This window comes from Aedes aegypti, chromosome 2 (assembly GCF_002204515.2).
Source record: "Aedes aegypti strain LVP_AGWG chromosome 2, AaegL5.0 Primary Assembly, whole genome shotgun sequence".
Taxonomy (NCBI): Eukaryota; Metazoa; Arthropoda; class Insecta; order Diptera; family Culicidae; genus Aedes; species Aedes aegypti.
This window is the reverse complement of record NC_035108.1, coordinates 69,275,623-69,297,253: the sequence shown is the minus strand read 5'-3', so window position 1 is coordinate 69,297,253 and position 21,631 is coordinate 69,275,623. Positions and strand designations below refer to the sequence as shown.

At 39.4% G+C, this 21,631-nt stretch overlaps 2 protein-coding genes across 4 annotated transcripts; one reads left to right on the top strand and one right to left on the bottom strand.

Annotated features, from left to right (window-relative positions):
- The first annotated feature begins 1,409 nt into the window (after positions 1–1,409).
- On the top strand, positions 1,410–18,200 carry LOC5566212 (NFX1-type zinc finger-containing protein 1). Its single transcript, XM_021841157.1, has 4 exons — positions 1,410–1,713; positions 2,740–3,341; positions 7,298–9,121; positions 17,327–18,200. Exons 1-4 carry the CDS (start codon positions 1,524–1,526, stop codon positions 17,477–17,479), a joined length of 2,769 nt encoding a protein of 922 aa, XP_021696849.1. The 5' UTR covers positions 1,410–1,523; the 3' UTR covers positions 17,480–18,200.
- Positions 18,145–21,393, bottom strand: LOC5566225 (natterin-4). Of its 3 annotated transcripts, none has more exons than XM_021841158.1 (3): positions 20,711–21,158; positions 19,083–19,268; positions 18,145–18,674 (listed from the first exon to the last, which is right to left on the bottom strand). In XM_021841158.1, the coding sequence occupies exons 1-3, from the start codon at positions 20,799–20,801 to the stop codon at positions 18,244–18,246; spliced, it is 708 nt and encodes a 235-aa protein (XP_021696850.1). In that variant the 5' UTR covers positions 20,802–21,158; the 3' UTR covers positions 18,145–18,243. The 3 variants fall into 3 exon arrangements, with proteins under 3 accessions (XP_021696850.1, XP_021696851.1, XP_001650603.2); XM_001650553.2 differs by lacking the exon at positions 20,711–21,158 and adding an exon at positions 21,229–21,393 and having other exon boundaries at positions 18,183–18,674; XM_021841159.1 differs by lacking the exons at positions 19,083–19,268; positions 20,711–21,158 and adding an exon at positions 21,229–21,386.
- Between the last annotated feature and the right edge of the window lie 238 nt (positions 21,394–21,631).

Sequence of the window (21,631 nt, the reverse complement as noted above, 5' to 3'; positions counted from 1 at the left end):
ATTTTTTCAACTCAAAACACAGATGAGATTCGAAAAAAATGTGGCAACACTGCCTTTGTTTTGTCTGGATTTACAGCAAAGTTCAGCTCTTCCGCCTGAGTTGTGAAGTTATCCACCGCGATTTGTAATTTGGAGTTGAGCGTTTCTGTGTTTCGAGCCCTTACGATTAATCCGAAAACGTCCGCATACTGGACTAGGACTACATCTTCGTCCACTTCCACCGCACTGTGTAGTCCTACGGTGTATACATTAAATAGGGTTGGTGATAGGACGTCTCCTTGAGGTAGTCCGTTGGGAATTATTCCGAAACGTCAATAGCTTTGAAGCCATACGCCTGCTAAGTTAGTGGGTGTGTAAATTGTATCCAGCACATGAATAATTTCTCTAGAAAAAGTTCGTGGAATGGTCAATAACTGGAAGGGTTCTTATTGGGCACTCACCGCATCACTCAGAAATAAAAATAGTCACAGAATTACTAATGTCGTTTTCGTTTTTAGGAATTGGGTCGGTGATCAACACATAAACAAACAAACGTCAAGCAAATTGTAGTTCGGTCGAACCTGAATCGGGTTGGGGTTGAAACTGTGATTCAGAACGGGTTGCGCCAGTTCCAACCTAGGTTCAAAAACGAATTCGACATAGAGCTTATGCATTAAGGCGGCGTCCATTTATTACGTAACGCTAAAATTGGAAATTTTTGACCCCCCCCCCCCTCCGTAACGCTTTTTGTATGAAAAGTTTCAAATTTTTGTATGAGCCGTAACGCTTAGGTCTACTCCCCCCTCCCCTTAGAGCGTTACGTAATTTGTGGATGCCGCCTAATGACTATTTTCTATTTGCCTCTCTTTCATTCTGCTGTGATTTTTTACACTAACTGTCATTTCGCCTGGGTTGAATAAGCTTAGCGATACTTCAACCCAGACGAATTGACAATAATTGTCAATTGAATTATTCGGACTTCCCTGGCAGAATGAAAGAGAAGCAGATAGAAAATAGTCATAAATTACTAAAATTTAGTCATTCTATGACTACCCGTGTTTCTGAATGATCGTTTCAATGTGATAAACTGTTTATTAGTGTTCTTATGAGCACTTCCACAGTTGTTAACTGAGAGCTTTCTTTGCCAAAGTTGCCAGTTTCGCATTCGTATACCGTGTTGCAGGTACGATGACACTCTATGCCCAGGGAAGTCAAGGAAATTTTCATTACGAAAAGATCCTGGACCGACCGGGAATCGAACCCAGACACGTGGCTTTGCTTTGAAGCCGCCGACTCTAACCACTCGTCTAAGGAAGGTCCCCAATGTTCAACACATCTCATCTGTGAAAATATTTAACCGTGCAGCACTACACAAACGTCCACTCACTGGAAAATGCACTCACCAGCGTCTTTGTTTTGTTTTTGTTTAGTTTCCGCCGCGGAGCCGAACGAACGCTCGCTTCTCTCCGCAACGAAATAATCCTTATTTCCGCCGGTTCCGACCACCGGCCAACCGGAAGTTTGAATCGTATACTGCGTGGAAAATGGCGAGCACTGGAGCCCCGCCCCCGCCACCGCCACTCGATGACGATGACGATTGGTTCAGCAAGGATATCGACGACTTTGTAGTTGACATCAAAAAGGACTCTTCGGCCGAACCGGGAGCAGATGTTGACACGGCTGCAAGCTTGCTTCTAGAATCGCTGCGGACCAATCCGAAGCAGTTTTTCGACGGTAAGTGTTTCATGGTGAAAACACGGGGCCAGATCGTTATTAAGAAAAAAAATGTCCAAGATTAAATACAGACTTCGATTGCTGAAGCCATTCTGCACCTCTAGACCAATTATTTATATAAACAATCCCTAAGAGGAATCTGAAGAAATTTTGATTTAAGAAACTATTAAAAAAATCCAAATAATCCATAGTAGAATTAATAGCACCGAAAATCTGCAAAAAGTTGGCCAATTTGTTTTCAACTTCAGGGCTGGTAGCGAGTTTCTTTTAAGAGACTTGAATTCTATTTTTAATGGAAGGTCACTATAATGTCTTTTTTTAACCAAAATGTCTCTAAAATTAATATTTCTGTTTTTGCATTTAATTATGATTCGAAATATCTAATCAGGAATTTCTACAGGGATTACCCTAAAGATTTCCTACAGAAGTTCTTCTAAGAAAATCCAAGTCACTTTTTTCGACCTAGTCATTGGAAAGACACTTTTTCTTGGCATTACGTCCTCACTGGGGCAGAGCCTGCTTCTCAGCTTAGTGTTCTTATGAGCGCTTCCACAGTTATTAAGTGAGAGTTTTCTTTGCCAAAGTTGCCATTTTCGCATATTGTATCCGTGTGGCAGGTACGATGATACTTTATGCCCAGGAAAGTCAAGGAAATTTACATTCGAAAAGATCCTGAACCGACCGGGAATCGAACTCAGACACTTTTAGCGTGGCTTTACTTTGCAGCCGCAGATTGCTAATTATAACAACGGTAAGTTGAAAACAGCTTGTTCAGCTTTGTTTTGGGGCGTTTTTGCAGGATTTTAGATACTGTTCAATAATAATTATTTGAAATTTTTTATCTAAAAACTTTAAATCAAGTTTCCTTGAAATTCCTCCTTGGAATTTTAAATTGATCCAGAGATGCAGAATAACCTTAGGAATCAAACTCTGTACTCAACTTTGATGCACTTTTTTTTCATAACGGTCTGGCGGGCACCATTAGATACGTTGGAGGTATTTAACTTATGTATGTCCGGTTTTCAGATGTCGGTGGCAATTATTTCGATCCGTTCGTTGCTGCCCAATCGGCGGCGAGTACTTCCGAAACGAAATTCCACCTGCCGGAGGATCGGAACGGCTATGTGCAGAAGATTCCATATTCGAAGCTGCTGAATCTGTCGGAGAACGAAAGCCGGGAGGTGCTGTTGGACATCTACAGCCAGAGGGAACAATTTGTGAAGACATTCAGCCAGGAAAAGTGCGGCGACGAGTTGATGCTGGTGACGATGAAGATTATGAACAAAATCGCATCGCTTCCGGTGTTCGAGATTAACGAGGAGCTGTTCCTGGCGCTGGTCAAGGAAAAGAACTTTTGGAACAATTTGATCATGTTTTTCAAGCGGAGCACCAATCAGGCGGAAGCCCGCAAGAAGAAAAATAAGGGCAAAGTTCAGGGTGTTAGTGTGATGGACATGTTGCTCGCAGTTGGCAAAGTGGTTGGGAATGTTCGAAGAATTCTCGGTGAGAAGAAACGGATTGCAAAGTTCCTGGAAGAGCTGACGGCGGTGTTGGCGAAGGCCAGCGTAAAATCGGACGCGCTTGGTCTGGGAGGAAGCGTTCCCAGCAGCAGCGTCAAGCACTGGAGTGTAAGTATGGGTTCTAAGTATCGTAAAACGGAGTATCTTTGCTAATACGAGTAACTTTGATAGTTTCGTCCTACCACTTCCTGAAAGAAATGAAAAAATATTGTTAATCAGTTAAGCAAAACGAATTCAAAAGTACTATTTAAATTTTTAAATGGGTCGAAAAAGACCTGTTCGGGTGGGTCACTATTTTCCTGAAGCAGCTTTTTTATGGTTTTAGCAGCTCAAAACTGTAACGATTGTTTATTTAATTATCTTTCAGAATCATATAACAATTACTTCACTTACATGAATAGCTTTCTTCCTTCAACCAATTCTCTTTCTTAATATCCCAGAACCTTTTCCTCTTTTTACTGAGGTTTCCTTCCTCTCTGCTTTAATTATTGAAACAAATTAAATTATTAATATTAATTTTCTCTCACACTTATTTCAACTTACTATTAGATGCAGTCAGAGTAATTCAGATACGTTTGTTCCCACTAATGATGAAATACGTGCACTATTGGTGACAACCTGGAGAACTACATCGATATGAAAGAATGTCTAATAATTATAGTTCTACACTTACATTTGAGGCTTTAAATGCCGAAGTACAACTTTTTATAATGCGCGATTTGACAAAAAAATATATTTTCAAATTATATTGACTTTAATAGCAACAACTTCGTGGCAATGATAGATTCAATAAATTCACTGTTATTGGAGGTTTAGTTTTGGTTCTGTTCCCTATCTATCTCTCGGTTTCTAAGGTTGTTCGATTTGTTCTATGTTACTGTGATAGTGCGCCTGGGCCGTGTTGCCAGTGAACGGTGCCTCAACAAGACCCAAGGTCCTTACTAAGGTTAAAGTTAGATTGGAATCGAAAATCGACTTTCGATTTATGTAAAATCATATATGAGATATATTCTACTAATACGTCCTTCCAAAATCAATCATCATAAAAATATTTAATTGCGAACGATATTTAAGATATCAGTTGGCCATAATCGCATAACAGTCCCATGTCGACTTTCGACCGATTTGCGTTTTTTGCATAAATCAACTCAACATCGTCCGAAGCTCGGTAAAAACTGCTAAAAAAGTAGCCTTTGTTCCTAACTTGTACAAAAACAAACCCCACTTGTGTTGTCCCATCTTGAAAATATTCGCATAACAGTCACATCAAAGTCCGTATCAGGGCTGGAAAGCGTCAATGTCAAGACAGGGTGTCGCGCGACTTTTACATAGTTTATTACCTCACTGTCATCGGACGGCGAGACAATGACAGAGATTTTCTCTAAATTCTCTTTCATTTTTCCGTCACTACGGCCTGTGACGGGATCGCAAACTTGATTATTTTTAGTTAATTATCTGGTATAATTGTTGTTTATATCTTTGGAATCAAGGAAAGATATCCACTTAACGTTTCAAGCACATTTGCTTCCCGAAATTCTCCAAAATGAGATACAAATTTTGATAGCAAAACAACAGTAAAATTGCTGTCGTGAGAACTCTGTCATTGCGACTTGACGAAGTGAGCACATGAAATATAGTTTCGACTTGCGACAGTGAGAAGACTCGTTTCGTCAGTGTCGCAAGCCGGTCATGATACTTAACAGCCCTGGTCCGTATAGTGGTCGGGCTCAGAATGGGTACTTCTAGTACTACATTAATTTTTTATTAAAATATTAAATTAGGCCATTTTCATTGGTTATTCGCGATTCTCCTTCAAGGAAAATAAGTAAGTGGAAAGAAATACGGTCTTTAATCTCGAAATCGTATTATTATTAATGGACAAACGCGAATAACTTATGAAAATGGCCTATTTTAATATTTAAACAATATTTTTTGTATTAAACTTCATATAATTCGAAAATGGCTACTTCTAGAGAAATTATTTATATAATCATTATGGCTTAGAATCATTTCAGATGATCATCATCAGAACGTATTTATTTTGACAAAAAAAAATCAAAATTTTGAAAATCGACCATAAGTTGTTCTTAGTAAAAATGTTTTATTAAAAATTTCTCCATCATGAAACTTTGTTCCAAACATCTGTTTACTATCAAGAGTCTATGGTGAAAATTTAAAAAATATTAAAAATGGGTTTTTTGTGTAATTTAAAATTTAAGTTTTATTTTTGATTTTTTTATAAAAATAAGTAAAATATTTTTTCAGTGTATATTTTTTTCTGAAAGGCCAAATGGTTTACTACAACTTCTTCATAGAACATTTTTCTCTAAAATTAACAGTTTCGGAGTTAGAATTTTTCAAATAAGTTGCATGCAAAAATTTATACGCCATTTTCAAAAGTTATACTTGAGTCAAAATGATCAATTTTTCTATGGAAAACACTTATGGCGTTTTCGTTTATTGCTGGGGCGAACCTAGTTTCGCCCTGGGTTCGCACTAACAGCTGTCAAAACGTTTTTTTATTGGGTTGGGTCGAACCCGGATCCGCCCCAGGTTCGACCCAAACACAACGAGGTTCGCTCTGCCGATTTTTTGCGATCCAACCTGAGCGGGGTCCAACTGTCAAAAATAGATTGTTTACATTTTTGTAATTATCAAAATTAACTATTATAGAAACATATTAGTAACAAAAGATGTATAGGAAAGCAATCGGCATTATTCATTGGATTACTAATGAGACTTCATTTTGCCTTTTTGCACTATAAGAAGTTAAATTTGATGAAACTGTGTGGCTGACATTTCAAATGTAGGAATGCCACAGTTGATTTTGACTCGAACCTGGATCCGTTTTCGTTCGTTTATTGTGAGTCGGGTCAGCTCTGACCCCAGGTTTAAAACCGAAAACGCCATTACTCTACCATGTTTTTGACATGTGCAAAATTTAATCCAAATCGAAGATGGTCGAGTTCTGTGACTGAGCGATTTGACATGGAATCCGTCTATAGTCGCCTTAACATCGAGTTACAGAGAGTTGACTGTACTATAATAACTATTTTTTATTATCAAAGAACATAAATAGCAAATGAAACAACCAGTGCGTTAATAACAATGAGTGTTTTAGTAGCTGTCGAACGAGCCGATGAGTATAATGGGACTGGTATGCAATTATATTGATATATTATATTGTATATGTTCGCATAACAGTCTCTTCTTCTTCTTCTTTCTGGCGTTACGTCCCAACTGGGACAAAACCTGCTTCTCAGCTTAGTGTTCTTATGAGCACTTCCACAGTTATTAACTGAGAGCTTTCTATGCCAATTGACCATTTTTGCATGTGTATATCGTGTGGCAGGTACGAAGATACTCTATGCCCTAGGAAGTCGAGAACATTTCCAACCCGAAAAGAACCTCGACCGTTGGGATTCGAACCCACGACCCACAGCTTGGTCTTGCTGAATAGCTGCGCGTTTACCGCTACGGCTATCTGGGCCCCATAACATAACATAACAGTCTCGCTTGTGTTTTTATAGTTGTGCATTTTTATGCAAATTTTCAACTTGAATTCAAAAGAAATTTATTAGGTATGTTCGTGTACTCAACAAATAGTGATATGTAGAAATATAACACATTTTAGGCCGAATAGAGACTCGAAATTGTTTCCACATTTCAATCGTCTTTTTCTCAGTTTGTCGTTTTCCAACATGGGACTGTTGTGCAAAGAGGGGAAAGTACTTGTTTAAAAATATGAAAAGACAACATTTAAGACAAAATAAAGATATAAAGCCTGTCCACGATAAATTTCGGACACGGATGGCGGGTGTACCACAGAAAGTTCGAGAATTTTACAGAAAGAAGGATTAACATCCTTGTCAACTGTTTATTTTGTAGATATAACTCTTTTATTCTGAAGTAAACAATTGTTTTTGTTGAATTATGAGTAACTTTTTTTTGCTGCCATTATTTGGGTGTCCGAAATTTAACGTGGACAGGCTTTATACAGACTTTCATAAAAAAAAACTTCCAAGAATCTGGCGCCATTTTTTTTACTTGTCTGTCTATTTCAGATTTATCCCACATTGGACGATCTGAAAGGTCCAGGAACAGACCTAAAACCGAACATCGTAAGTGGGAAGTTTCCCTCGGTAGACCACTACCTTGAGGTGCACCTGAATCTGCTGAAGGAAGACTTTTTGATTCCGCTTCGCGAAGGCATTGCAGCTTACGTAGCGCACAGCAAAAGTGGATCGGATATGCCATTCTACGGTGACAACATCCGCGTCCACGGGTGCGTAAAACTACTTCTTCCGGGCAATGTGAACCGTCGCTCTGCTAAAGAGGAGCTGGTCATAGTCGATTTGGATCCGATTGATCGTAGTATTAATGGCGGTGGCAAGTCGATGCGCTTCAGCAAATGGGGTTTGGCGAACTCGAAGCGTCTGATGCACGGTTCGATGGTTTGCTTCTCGTCGGGATTGCAGTTCGATGATTTGATTGTGGCCATCATTAGCCACCGAGACGGCGAGCAACTTTCCAATGGGTACATATGCGTTGAAATCATCAAAGTGGAAAACATGAATGACATTTTCGATCGCGAACTACTGATGATTGAGAGTGAGATATTCTTTGAGCCTTACCACCACGTGTTCAATGTGGTAAAGAATCTCAAACCGGACACATTTCCCTTTAAGTCCTACATTGTAGACTCACAATCGCAGCATCAGTACCCTGACTACATCTCCCGGGACCGCAGGGCTATGTTCAGCCACAAAGGGCAGCTCTACAATGTTAAAGTCCCAAGTGAATGGCCCGAAACTGGATCACCCATCGGGCTTAATCCTTCACAGTACAAAGCGTTCAAGCTGGCGTTAACACACAAATTTGCTCTGATCCAGGGTCCACCCGGAACGGGGAAAACCTTCATTGGTCAGGAAATCGTGCAAGCCCTACTGTCGAACACGGAACACCAAATCCTACTGATTTGTCTCACTAACCATGCCTTGGATCAGTTCCTAAGTGGGGTGCTGCGTTACAGTAACAGCATCGTGCGCATGGGTAGCCAGTCAAAACACGCTCTTCTCGACAGCTACAACGTGAAACAGCTGAACGAAGACGTTCTCATCGATAAACGTCTCAGAACTTGCTACTACAACAGCAAACAAGAATATCTCAAACAGATGGAAGAATTCGAGAAACTACAGAAAGAAGGTAGCAGCGAAGAGATCGTCCATTGTTTGAACTGCTTGCAGCAATCGTCTCGTCGGATCCACGAACTAAACCAGCTATCGAACTACGAGTTCGTCAAGAACATCCGCGTAGTCGGCATGACAACAACCTTTGCCGCCCGTAACCACACCCTCCTACAGCTGCTGAAATCCCCTATCGTCCTGATCGAGGAAGCTGCTGAAGTCCTGGAGTCGCATATCGTCGCTTCGTTGACCCCGTGGACTGAACATTGCATCCTGATTGGGGACCACTACCAACTTCGTCCTACTACAAGCGTATACGGCCTGGCCCAGCGCTACCAGATGGACATTTCCCTATTCGAGCGCATGATCAAAAACCAGGTGAATGTGGTTTGCCTGGAGGAACAGCACCGGATGCGTCCGGAATTTGCCGACTTGATTCGACCGACCATCTATTGGACCTTGCTGGACGCTGATTCGGTGCGGGGGCGCCCGAAGGTGAAAGGCATGCGGAAGAATATGTTCTTTTTCACGCACACCGCACCGGAGGATGTTGCCGGGCGGGATGATGAAAAGTCGAAGAAGAACAGCTACGAGTGCAAGTTCGTGCTCGGGCTGGGCGAGTATCTGATAGCACAGGGTTATCGTCCGGAAGACATTGTCATTCTGACCGCGTACAACGGACAGATGTTGCAGCTGGTGCAGGTAAGTATCGCATTTTGGAACGTGGTGTCACGGTGTTCCCCAGACAGTTATCGTCAGAAAAAATCTCCACCAAATCTGAGCTCACCAGTTACATAGTATGGTTAACTTGCATGCCTAGGCAAAATTTTGAAAAAGTCGTACGGCCCGAATCTACGGCATTTAAAAGGATTTCCTTGAACCGTTATTAACAGAAGAAATATACCATCCAAACTGGGTTTGTTTAGTCATTCGTATAAAAAGCATTAATTTTAAATAGGGTAATAAGACATTCTCATATCTTTAACCACTTCTAAATGTTTTCAATGACACACTGCAATATTACATGTTGCAAAATTCTTTCACAATTAACTGATTATTCTTAGGCTCATGACTATAAGACATTATGGAGCCATTTTTTTTATTATTTTTACTCGTAAAATATTGTTATAGCTCAATTAGCTGTCCCCTTGGCTGTCCGGGAAAATTTTGTACTGTCTAACAAACTGAACGTCCGTTGCTGAGTAGGTAACGCAGTCTTGCCCAAAATATGGTACTCTCAATACTTATGTGATCATTTGTACCCTACATCACAACATTTAGATTTTTCACAAGTAAATTGTAAAGTTGAATTATCCTCCTCTATTAATCAAAGACAAGTAAATTGTAGCATGTAGGTTTTCCTTCACACAATTACGTAAAACTCTTACGGTAAGAGTCCTGGATGAATACAACAGAGAAAGAATTGTTTAATCGGTCTTTGGGCATTCCGGGTTATAAAGTACAATTTTAACGCTCGCTAGCTGCTATAATCAGTAAAGTTGAGCTATGATTTTGAATTCCATTGAACAAAATAATAGTGATGTTTCACACTTTTCATTATTTTCTTAAATTTTTTATCGTTGCTTTCTACGTCGTTAATTTAGTTCTATTCCATACACCACTTACACTGAAAGATTAAACATTTGTCTGGATGCTTCGGAGTTAATCATCAATATAAACCTCCTTTTCCCGAGCAACCTAGACAGCCGCGTAGTGTCGGTAGCTTTTGTTTCAATTGGCAAAAAATTAACACTACGGACTTCCTGTTACGGTGGTAAAAGTCCACCTCACCTACCTTACCTTGATACCTTGATGGTTACAGCGTGTTATTTTCGCAATTCTTTCTTCCGACATTCGCACTAAGTGACCAGCCCACTGAAGTCTGCCGTATTTTACACGCTTGATAATATTCGCATCTTTGTACACTTGATACAACTCGTGATTCATGCGTCTGCGCCACTCACCTTTTTCGAGTTTCCCACCGAGTATTGTCCTCAGCACTTTACGCTCGAAAACATTAAGAGCTTTCCGGTCTGGCTCTTTCAACGTCCACGCTTCGTGCCCGTAGAGAGCCACCGGAAGAATCAATGCTTTATACAGGGCGATTTTTTTTCCGTTTGCAAGCTGCGGGACCTAAACTGGTTACGTAGTCCGTAAAAGGCCCTATTCGCAGCCGCAACACGTCTTCTCACTTCGCGGGAAACGTCGTTGTCACATGTTACAAATGTTCCAAGGTAAACAAATTCTTCAACAACTTCAAACACATCCCCATCAAATACTACCTCAGCACCTACACCACCATGCCTTACTCTATCTCTACCTGCAATCATGTACTTCGTTTTGGTAGAATTAATGGTCAGGCCTATCCTCGCTGTCTCCCTCTTCAGAGGCACGAAGGCCTCTTCCTCTGACCAGCGATCGATTCCAATTAGATCTATATCGACGGCAAAGCCAAGGAGCATGTGCGACCGTTTGATTATAGTGCAGTTTCTCTGTACGCCAGATCTCTTAATAGTACCGTCGAGTGCAATGTTGTACAGTAAATTCGAAAGTGCTCCCTGCTTCAATCCGTCTAACGTCACGAACGAGGTGGACACCTCGTCTGCGATCCAAACACTTGATTTCGAACCATCCAGCGTAGCACGTATCAGCCTAGTTAGTTTCGCCGGAAAACCATGTTCAGACATTATCTGTCCACCTCACAGATGATCCATAATTGATGGTGTGATGCGTACCGTGCCTAGGAAATAATGGATAGGGGGTCTAAATAAAACCTAACGGCTAACGGGGCCTGTGGAGTACCTGGGTTCCCTCTGCAGTATTGTGCCCTTCCTGTGCTAACCGGAGCAATGGCGTAGGTGACCTTGTGTTCATCCGAGATAATCGGCTGTCCTTCTTCAGTCTCTAGCCTTAGGCTAAATAAGGGTAGGATTTTGAATATATTGCCATTTAATTTGAATTAGCACCTATATGGTTTCGTGCTATGCGTTTTACACACTAAAGCTTTTACTGCCGTCCATTGAAAGTCCAAGTGATTTGTATGATGCCGTTGATACTACAACAACGCATTATGGAAGCTTTTGAAGAAGCATGTTCTCCTATCTGACTAGACGCAGGAAACAATGTAGAATTAGTTGGAACAGACGCCGTTCAGCTGGATCAGAGTCGTTCAAGTCGACTCGCAAGGCTTATAAGAAGGCTCTTCGATCTGCTGAACGATCCGGCTGGAAAAACCTTTGTACAAATGTTTCCAATTTGAGTAAAGTTAGCCAGCTGAACAATATCCTTGCAAAATCTAGAGATTTCCAAGTGAACGATATTCGCTTACCTAATGGTGTCTTTACTTCTTCTGATGAAGAAGTTTTACAATGTTTATTATTTATTAGTTTATCCCGAAAGGATGACGTGCGTCGTATGAAGAAGCGAAGGGTTTTAGACCAATCAATCTGACCTCTTTTCTTCTGAAATGTCTGGAACGCATTATCGATCACATCAGTGATGATTATTTTGGCAAAGATGCCTCTTCATGTGAATCAACATGCTTACCAATCTGGAAATTCCACTGTGACTACACAAAGTTGCATACGATATCGAGAAAGCATTCGCTTAGAAGCAATCCTGCTTGGGTGTTTTCTTGGATATTGAGGGTGCCTTCGATAACACTGCGGAACACGTTTTTGTCTCCAGCATCAAAATACCTCTATTTACTTAATTAAGGGTTGCTGAATCCATTGCCGTTTACAGAAATATCATAGCACGTCTAGTTTTTGAGATATTGTTTGTTGAAAATGCAAAAATTGACTATTTCAGCCAACTTGCATGCAAGTTTGCCAGCTTGTAAGGCAATTTATTTGCTTAATTTGTCACATAATTCAAACTTTATGTGTATAACAATACTTATCATCAAAGTTTATAATATTTTTGAAACGGAAAAGTTATTTTTTGATGGTATAGAAAAATATTGTATTTTGCCATATAAGAGAAACGAAGAATTTTGTATGGAGACTGCAAGCATGTTGAAAAAGACCGGTTTAATCTAAATTTAATCGTGAAATTTCAACCAAAATATATCTATAACGAAAGTTTTAGTCCTCTTTTACATGCTAGGCGGGTAAGATCACAAAAAAGTTTGATAAAATATGCTTCAAATTTTAGGTAAACATCAACAAAACCAATGTTTTATACAACTTTGACGACCTGTAGCTAATAATTTGACGTGCTGGGAAATTTCTGAGAACGGCATCAACCCCAAATCTACTAGAGACACATAATTTGATCCTTGAGACACGCAAAAATGTCATTTTTGTTGCGCTGTGTAACGTGTCTTTCGATGCCTTTTTGGAAGCTGCACGAAACCATGGGCTACCTACAATGATTACCAATTGGATTCATCAAATGCTCAAAAACTGACATCTCTTTTCCACATTGCGTCAAGTAGCGATTCGAAAATTGAGTGTTTGTGAATGATCGCAAGGGGGAGTCTTGTCTTGCTAAAAGGCCACTGCTGACTCAACTATCATATGGCAAATATTCATTTGTGTGTGATAGTTGTGACTCCGATTATGGAACCTCGTATTACATGATATGTAATTGTCCTGTTTTTGCGCAAATGCGATTCCAATTACTTGGTAAACACTTATTAAGTGAAACTGAATTCAGAAGCCTGAACCTTCAGGACATTCTGTTATTCTCAACTCGCTGTTGTAATGAGCTATAGGCTCTCTTTACGCTCATGCGTTTTGCAGTGCTCTTTCAAGGGCGCTGATCGTACCCATTTTGGTATGGATCTACATGCTCTCATTTTGCTTATGCGATCTTCCCTCTTCAAGAGACCCCACTTCTATTTCCTCTCATCTTTCCCTTCCCATTTCTTTCCTATCGAGTAGATGATGAAATAGGCTCAAATATGGCGATGGCACAAATTTCCCAACTGGTGGGGAACGTGTATTTGTAGCCGGCTTTCTGATACCTGATACGTCCTTAATTTAGTTACATTCCACTTAGACTGACAGATTAAACTTTTTTTATTGGGTTTTAACCATTATGGTCATTCGCCCAAAGATTAAACAAAGTATGTCCGATTGCTGCTCATAACCGAAAACTCAAAGTCCGAAAGTATTCTTTGAAGTATACTTACGCATCGATGTAATACATGTATAATTGAGTTGCACGTGAAATATATTGAATTGTGAGTACCGTGAAGGCCCCATACTCTGCGCATTTAAGGATTTTCAAATTTCAATCAGCTGTAATTAATTGAAAACAAAACACAGCAATCTGAAATTTTGGGAGCAGATTCCTATTGCTCTTATGTATAAGGTAAAAATATAAAAGCTTCACTAAGTAATGATTTTCTTTGCAATTTTTTTAAACTTCTCAAGGGTGTACGTGTTCCTAACTCATCGCACTTATTTTTGCAATGCTCCTTAGTCTGCGCATTGAGGTTCCTAACTCTGCGCACTCGATAAATTCTTTATAACGGGTGAAGTATTTTATTAAAAGCATTACTAGCATTTAAACTCTGATTTGTTCTTCATTTTCTTGCTCTATACGACTTTACGTTCCTAGAGGAACTTGGCATGTCTTTAACATAATTTTTTTCTAAGTAAAGTGAATTTTATCTATAATTCAATCCGTGATAGTTACTGTTATTGGATGCCATTAAATGTAACTCTCAAAATAAGCGAAATCATCATATGATTTGCAAAATATGTTATTAACTTTGTTTTCTAAAATCTAACCCAAAATATAAAAAGGGTACAAGCACTAGCTTTAACTGTTTATGAATTCACACTAAAAAAAATATAATAAACGAAATTTTCTTTGGTTCGGATCGGGTCCGAATTTGGTATTAAACTCTTGCCTCGGATTCGGGTCGGGCCCAGGTTTAAAAAAAAATAAGTAAGAGCCGGGTTCTGGCTTGTTATATGTGAATGTTATCTGAGAGGGTATATCGATCCATCTCCCTTATTTGTATGATTTTTTCGTATTCTTAATGTATTGTTCATTACTCAATCAAGAAGTATTGCCGCTCTGTATAAGCGTGACGTAATTAATGAACGATTCATATTGCAAATCACTAACAGTTTTTTTTGCGTTTCTATATTGCAAATACGATTAAATCTCCTGAGTTGATGTTCCATTACTAGGTATTGACTCATGAAACTAAACCAAAAATCAAAATTACTTTATTGCATGGTTAGGGAGCATTCAAAAATGACGTCCATCGTTAGGGGAAGGAGGAGTCTACAAAAATGTGACAATGCATGCATTAGGTACTGTAAAAAGCGCGACAGGGGAGGAGAGAGTGGAGTGTAGAAATCTCAAAAAATATGGACGTCATTTTTGAATATTCCCTCACCAAGGTAATCCCCTCAAACAATTTTCCAAAGCATTTCTATTCCATATCTCGATTCCCTTCAATATCGACTTATAGAGGGTTGATTGTATTTGAAAATAACGTTTTATAACTGCTGCGCATAGTAAGGAACTTAGTTGAAAAATGGTTCCTTACTATGCGCACATAAGAAGAATAAGAAAATGAAAAGAAAATAAGTTGCACTTTAGCAGTTACTGAACGTACTAAAAATCTGAAATATATTCTTTTTAATTTGCTTCAAATAACTTAAGTGATGAGGTACTCCCTTAGCATTTTTGCTAACGAGCAGTCAATTTGGACGTTTTTCAATGTTTTCAAAGCTATTTTATTTTTTATTAAAGTCGAGAAAATTCTTCGCGTCCTTATTGATTACTATTGTAGCAATATATGAGAAATTAATTTTGAACGAAAATTTAAATATTTTACAAGATTTTGATGGATTTTGGTGAAAGTGCGCAAAGTTAGGAGCTGCGCAGAGTTAGGGGCCTTCACGGTATACATGAATTCACCAAACTGTGCTATAAAACTAATTTGGTTGTACTAAATTGGCTCCGTAATGCCTTATAGCTCTTGAGACTAAGAGAAATCATTAAATTGTGTATTTAAACATGCTTAATGGTATAAAAATGCCTTATTTAATTTGTTTTAACTATTTATATAATGCTTTTAATGGTTGCCTCTCAAGAAAGGCGAAATTCATAATTTTGTCGATCTTTTCATTCAAAGCTTCTCTCAGAGGTTACAAATAACTAAAGAAATAAACTTTCAACCAAGTTTAAATGGTATACTTCTTCTGATATTACCGGTTTATGAAATCCCGAATAAATACCTTAGATTTCCTTTGAATTTGTGGACTTGTACCATCAAAAGGGCGTAACTTCATAACGGGCCCTATGATTTTTTTTTATTTTTTCCCCAGGCATGCTCAGATTTGATGGATCGGTGCACGAGTTCAGACCGATGGACCGATGTACGAGTTCACTAATTTGACGTTTGAGCGGTGCCGAATTCACTGGTTTCTATGGTCACATAAATAACACGGCACCGCTCAAACGTCAAATAGTGAAAACGTGCATTGGTCCATAGGAGCCGTTCATGAACCACGTGGTCATTTATGATGGTATGGACCAATGCACGAGTACACTAATTTGACGTTTGAGCGATGCCTAATTCACTTGTTTCCATGGTCACGTAAATAACACGGCACTGCTCAAACGTCAACGAGTGAACGCGTGCATTGGTCCATAGGGTGGGTTTTATCCGAAGACCACTAGGGTCGATGTACCAATAGCCCCTAGCTAAGAACAAATATTCGTATAAAATCGAAAAATAACGCTAGCATCATTATTTTTACATCATCTGAAACCTTTTTCTCTTGGTGTTGTGGGAAAAAATATGAAAACTTTGAAAACTCATATGTTTGTATTTATTATCGCTTGTACCACTATAGGAATACATGTGCTTATAGTAGCACTATTTCTAATTTCTGTTCCTATAGTAGCACCAGCATCACGGCGTTGGCAAAATACTAATCAAAATCGTAATTTAACAAAACTTTTATATTTTTCCCACAAAGTATGTGTCAAAAGCTTTCGTTTGATGTAAGAAAAGTTCTTAATTTATCAATTTCGTATAATAAAAAATAGTTTCTCTCAGTAGTGCTAATAGGAACAATAGGTTTACTATAGGCGCAAGGGAGCTAAAATTTTAAGCAAAATTAATAGTTTCGATCATTTTTTGAACAAAATCAAGCTGTGTATCAATGGTACTTAGATAAATAGCTCCTGACCTTCATGTCAAAAAATGTTTTGAAAAGATTTATAGCAAAACGGCCGTAAAAAGCCACTAGTGCCACTATAGGGGACTGTCCACTAAGGGAACACCGACCCTATATATACAGTTAACTCTCCCTTACTCGATATTGAAGGGACCATCGAGTTAGGGAGGTATCGAGGTACAGAACACATATTTATCAAATATTAAACTTTTTATTATTTTGACAAAATACATTCAAAATAGTTATTTCAACGTGAAAAACATTACAATTTTTCCATATTTACCTATGTGACACTTTTTTACCGATCTGTAAAAATTAAAAATTTTAGCACCCAGAAATTGGCAGTAAACTTTAATTTTACTAGCAATTCAATCATAATAATCAATTTCATGAAATTTATTAACGTTTGGAGGACATTTGGAACTTTTCATGAAAATATCGAGTTAGAGAGGTGAACTTACTTGGGAAACTGAAACAGATAGCATCGAGTTAGGGAACATCGAGTTAGAGAGGTATCGACTTACGGAGGTATCAAAGCATGCTAGATTGAAGGGACCGCGCATTCCATCGAGTTAGGGGAAAAATCGAGATACAGAATATCGAGTAAGGGAGAGATGACTGTACTAATTTTGATTTTTTTTTTTTTTTGTGTGGACAGTGGGGGAAGGGGTCCGACCTCAATAAGACCATATATCCGGAGATATCAAATCCTGAATCGTGCTTCATTACATTTTTTGCCTCAAAATCATAGGAACGTAAGGGCCACGAGAAGCTCCACGGGATACGGATAACCGTGGTGGACAACTACCAAGGTGAGGAGGCCAAAATCATCCTGCTCTCGTTGGTACGCAGCAACGACTCGAATTCGATTGGCTTCCTGGCTTCCGCAATCGGATTTGCGTAGCGCTGTCACGAGCCCGCAATGGTCTCTACATGGTGGGCACATGGACCTGCTGGCGGGTGCAGCAAAATTTGGCAAAGTATTAAACAAAGACTGGAAGAACACTCGGCGATTGGCGACACGCTGGGAACTGATGTGCGAAGAACATATGAATATTATTTAAGGTTCGATAGGAGTCATGTAACATAAGGTTCTGTGTTTTAAACATGTTCTTATCATTTACAGATTAACCATCCGGATGAGTTTTGAAAAGGTCGGATCGGTGGGCTGCCAGGACATGTGTCGGGTGGTGAAAGAATGTGGCCACCAGTGCGACAGTTTCTGTCACGGGTCCATGTATCCGCAATAGAACCTGGTCTGTGCTATCAGGAAGAGGTTGCCGGGTATTATTGAATTACCACGAGAATGGCAACGGTACATGATGCAGGATTTTGACTAACATTTCTAATAAAAAGTTAATATTTACATTTTACGCAAAACAATTCACAACATTTTAAAACCTTCAAGCAGATTTTTTAACAAACGTCTCTTACAATCGATATGAAATGAATTTTACGTACAATTTTAGCCCTTACCCATGAATATAGGTAACAAGAATTATATGCCACTGTAGTGTAGATGGAAATGAATTGATAAACCCCTTTCTCTTCAGAAGAGAAATACTCGTCTAGTTTATAGAATTCCACAAAAAAAAAACACAAATATATTTATTCACAAACGAAAATCTCTTAAAATCCCGTCATAAAGTATGCTTCGAACGGCCCATTTCACTTCAGGCACAAAACTTCGTACTCGGCATGGCTGATCTCGGCGCCCTCGAATGGAATATAGAGACAGCCGTGCGATGAGTGCACCTTTCCGGGAGTCTGCGTTCCGCAGTGCAGGGCACGGCCCATGTATAGCGGTTCGCCATCGACGGTGGCTCCCATCTTGACGGCACCATCCGGAACGACACCGTTCGCAGCAAATTCCCACACGAAATCGCCCTGGCGGAGCACCTCGAAGTCCTCCTTCATGATTTCCTCGCCACCGTAGCAGATATAGCAGGCATTCTTCGATGGAATCACCTTGGCCGGGATCATCTCGCCCTCGTGGAAGGCGCGACCCGCGAAGATCACCGATCCGTCGGCGTCCACGCCGGCGCGAACCATGTTGGTCGGGAAGGGACCATCAATGTTGCAGTGTTGCCAGCAGCCTCCTATGATAATAAAGAAATGTGATCAATACTGTGTAACAACTTCTCTATAATGCCAATGAAAAATCAAATTCACATACAACTAGCCAGTGAAGAATGCCGTATTAATCGGAAAGTGTTAGTCACACAAAAAGAGAACTAAAAAGATACAGAACTAGACGAAGTAAAACAGAGGTAAGTATAAGAAGGATGGTTTAAAATATCGTTTTCGCTTCACACCACCCGTTCGATTATACGCCAACTTTTGAGTGCCCTTCCAAAATTGGAACTAATTTGGATGAAAACTGAGTCTGCACAATGTAGGGATTGAGAGGAGATAATTTTTGTAAAGAACATCGAACGATATTTTGAATCACTCTAGTAGCTATGTTATGTATTAATTAACTGTATGCGATAAACAGTTTGCTTTACCGATTAGATTATCTTGGAGGACTAATTCCGACCGTGTACGGTTTACTTCATTGCCATCCGAGGACGACGACGACGCTGATGGGGACGATGGAGGCGGCAAATCTTGCATTTTTCGGTTTGGGTACGGGACCGGATAGTAACACATTGCAGCAAAGTCATGCATGCCATATGAGGGCGGAGGACGGCCTGAACGGATTTTGAGTAGCAGTTGTAATAGGGATGGTTACTTTTGCTTCAATATAGCTAGAAACTCCTCGAGGTATTTCTGAGGAGTAAAAAATAAACTCAAAATTCACAACATTTATCCTCAAACGATTCGAGTGAAAGTGCATCGAAATCTCGGATTTTTTCTGGTACCTACACTTTCTCTCTTGCTTCTATGCTCACGCTTACTCCCTCTTCAAAAGAACTCTTGAGCAGTGTTGATAGACTCACTCTCAAATCTCAATCAATAGGCTCTCCCATGAGAGTAAACTCATTAGAGATCTGCTTCGCAAATCTTACGCTTGCAATTTTGATGCAAAATCACTCAATCAACTCAAACCGTAAGAAATGATTCAGTCGCAAGACCCGTCAAAAACTCGTGAAACTCGAATGTTGTTTACGGTAGAAAGGATTACTATATTTTTAAAAGACTAACAAGAAATTATTGCCGCGTGTGAGTAAACTGTGGAAATACGAGACAATGAGTCAAAAAGGTGAGTCAACTCATCCATGATTTTTTGACTGTTGAGTTCCGTGATTGACAACTCACGCATGAAAAATCTCAACCGTGAGTTATGAGAAATTGAGTTTTTCACAACACTGCTCTTGAGCAGACGGGTCTGAACAAAACAGGCCTCGCGTAGCTGTGATGGCACTCTTTTTGGTTGGAATTGTTCAACGTTGTGTTTTGTGTCGCATCTTCCTCGCTTATTTTTCGTTGCCTATCTGCTAGTATTTTTTCGCTCTCTCACAAAGAGGCAAAGACAGCAAGATGCTCTAGAGCATGCTACCGAACTCAGGTGATGTTGAGGAGTATTATCAAGCCTGCTGTTGAAAGACGTATATATGGAAGATAAAACATGTCTCATATTATCGAGGTACAATAGACCAATCCAATTGCCTCCGTAGTAGTGCAATGTTGACAAAATTTTCTTTATGTTTGACCTTTTTTATTTTATTTTTTTGTAATATATGACCTTTTTTTATTGAACTTTTCAGGAGTTTACGAATTTGAAAAAAAACATAACTTTGAAGACGTAACTGTAAACATTGCTGAAAAGAATGAAATTAAGTTACTGCTGAGTTTCACAAATTGACCCCCAAATCCCCTCCCTGATTGCGCCACTGACAAGACTGATCAGACATGTTTTATTCGCTAATTTTCCCAGTATTACCGGTTGAAGTACATTTGGGACTAATAATCCCTCTAAGTTATAACAAAACACCTCATGAAAAACTTTGGACAAGTAAGAGTAAAATATTGCTACGTTAAGGAAACGCCATGTGGGCACTTCATTTTGACACATAACGTTTAGACACTTCTGTTTCGTTTTTGTAAAAATCTAAATTTTACTCAAAAATAAGAACTTTTTCGGTTTGTATCACAGAGATCATGTGTTAAATTTGATGTACAAATCTTTTACCGAAAGAATTTCCCGTATTCACAAACGATGTTTGCCAATTAGCGTAATTACAAGCCAGTGGGCATTTTATTTTGCCGGTGATGCAACTCATTTATTTTATAAATATGAATGTTGTCATTTTTGAAACATTCAAACATTAGAATCGTTTTTGTAGCAAAACAGTAGATTTTTTTTTCAACAACCACAGAAGAGCCACAATGCTGTTTCTCTTTTCACATTGCACTTGCAGATAGCTAATCACGCAATGATTTATTAGTCCACGATAACTCTAATCAGTAATTTTCATGACAAGTACCGATCATAAAAAAGCACTATTCTGATTGGCTCGACCAACGGATCTATATCATGCATGGAAAAACTTACATGTGTGTGGCAATGCAATTTCATATAAGTTCAGTTTACTTAACGCCCACATGTATCGATACCAACTACCTACTATCATCAAGATAAAAAAAAAAGCCATCCAATATCAAACACTCGATGTATAATCACTTGTAACAGTTCGATTGCACACTTACCAGTCATGATTGCTTATAGTTATAGTATTTACAGACGGCACAATTCGAGACCACTGCCAATCGAGACACCTTCGCGTAATGTTGCTTGTACGGAACGATTCGTCTAACTGCAACTCGGGAGCTTCTTGGTTCTTGCTAAAATCTGCACCCCGCTACGAAATTTAATTATACACATGTCCACCGGCTCTGTGTCACCTGGGCTGGGCTGATAACTCGCTATCTTTCGCGCCTAGCTCACCGATATCGTTTATGTGTTTCCGAATGCACACATCATCAAAAAAAAAAATGAAAATACACACTTAGGTACGCTATATCAGAAGGCTTTTTGGGGAGTCACGGCCAAAGGATTACAAAATGTGCTCCTGTATCGGCAGTAAGATCAATATGCGATGACCAATAATAT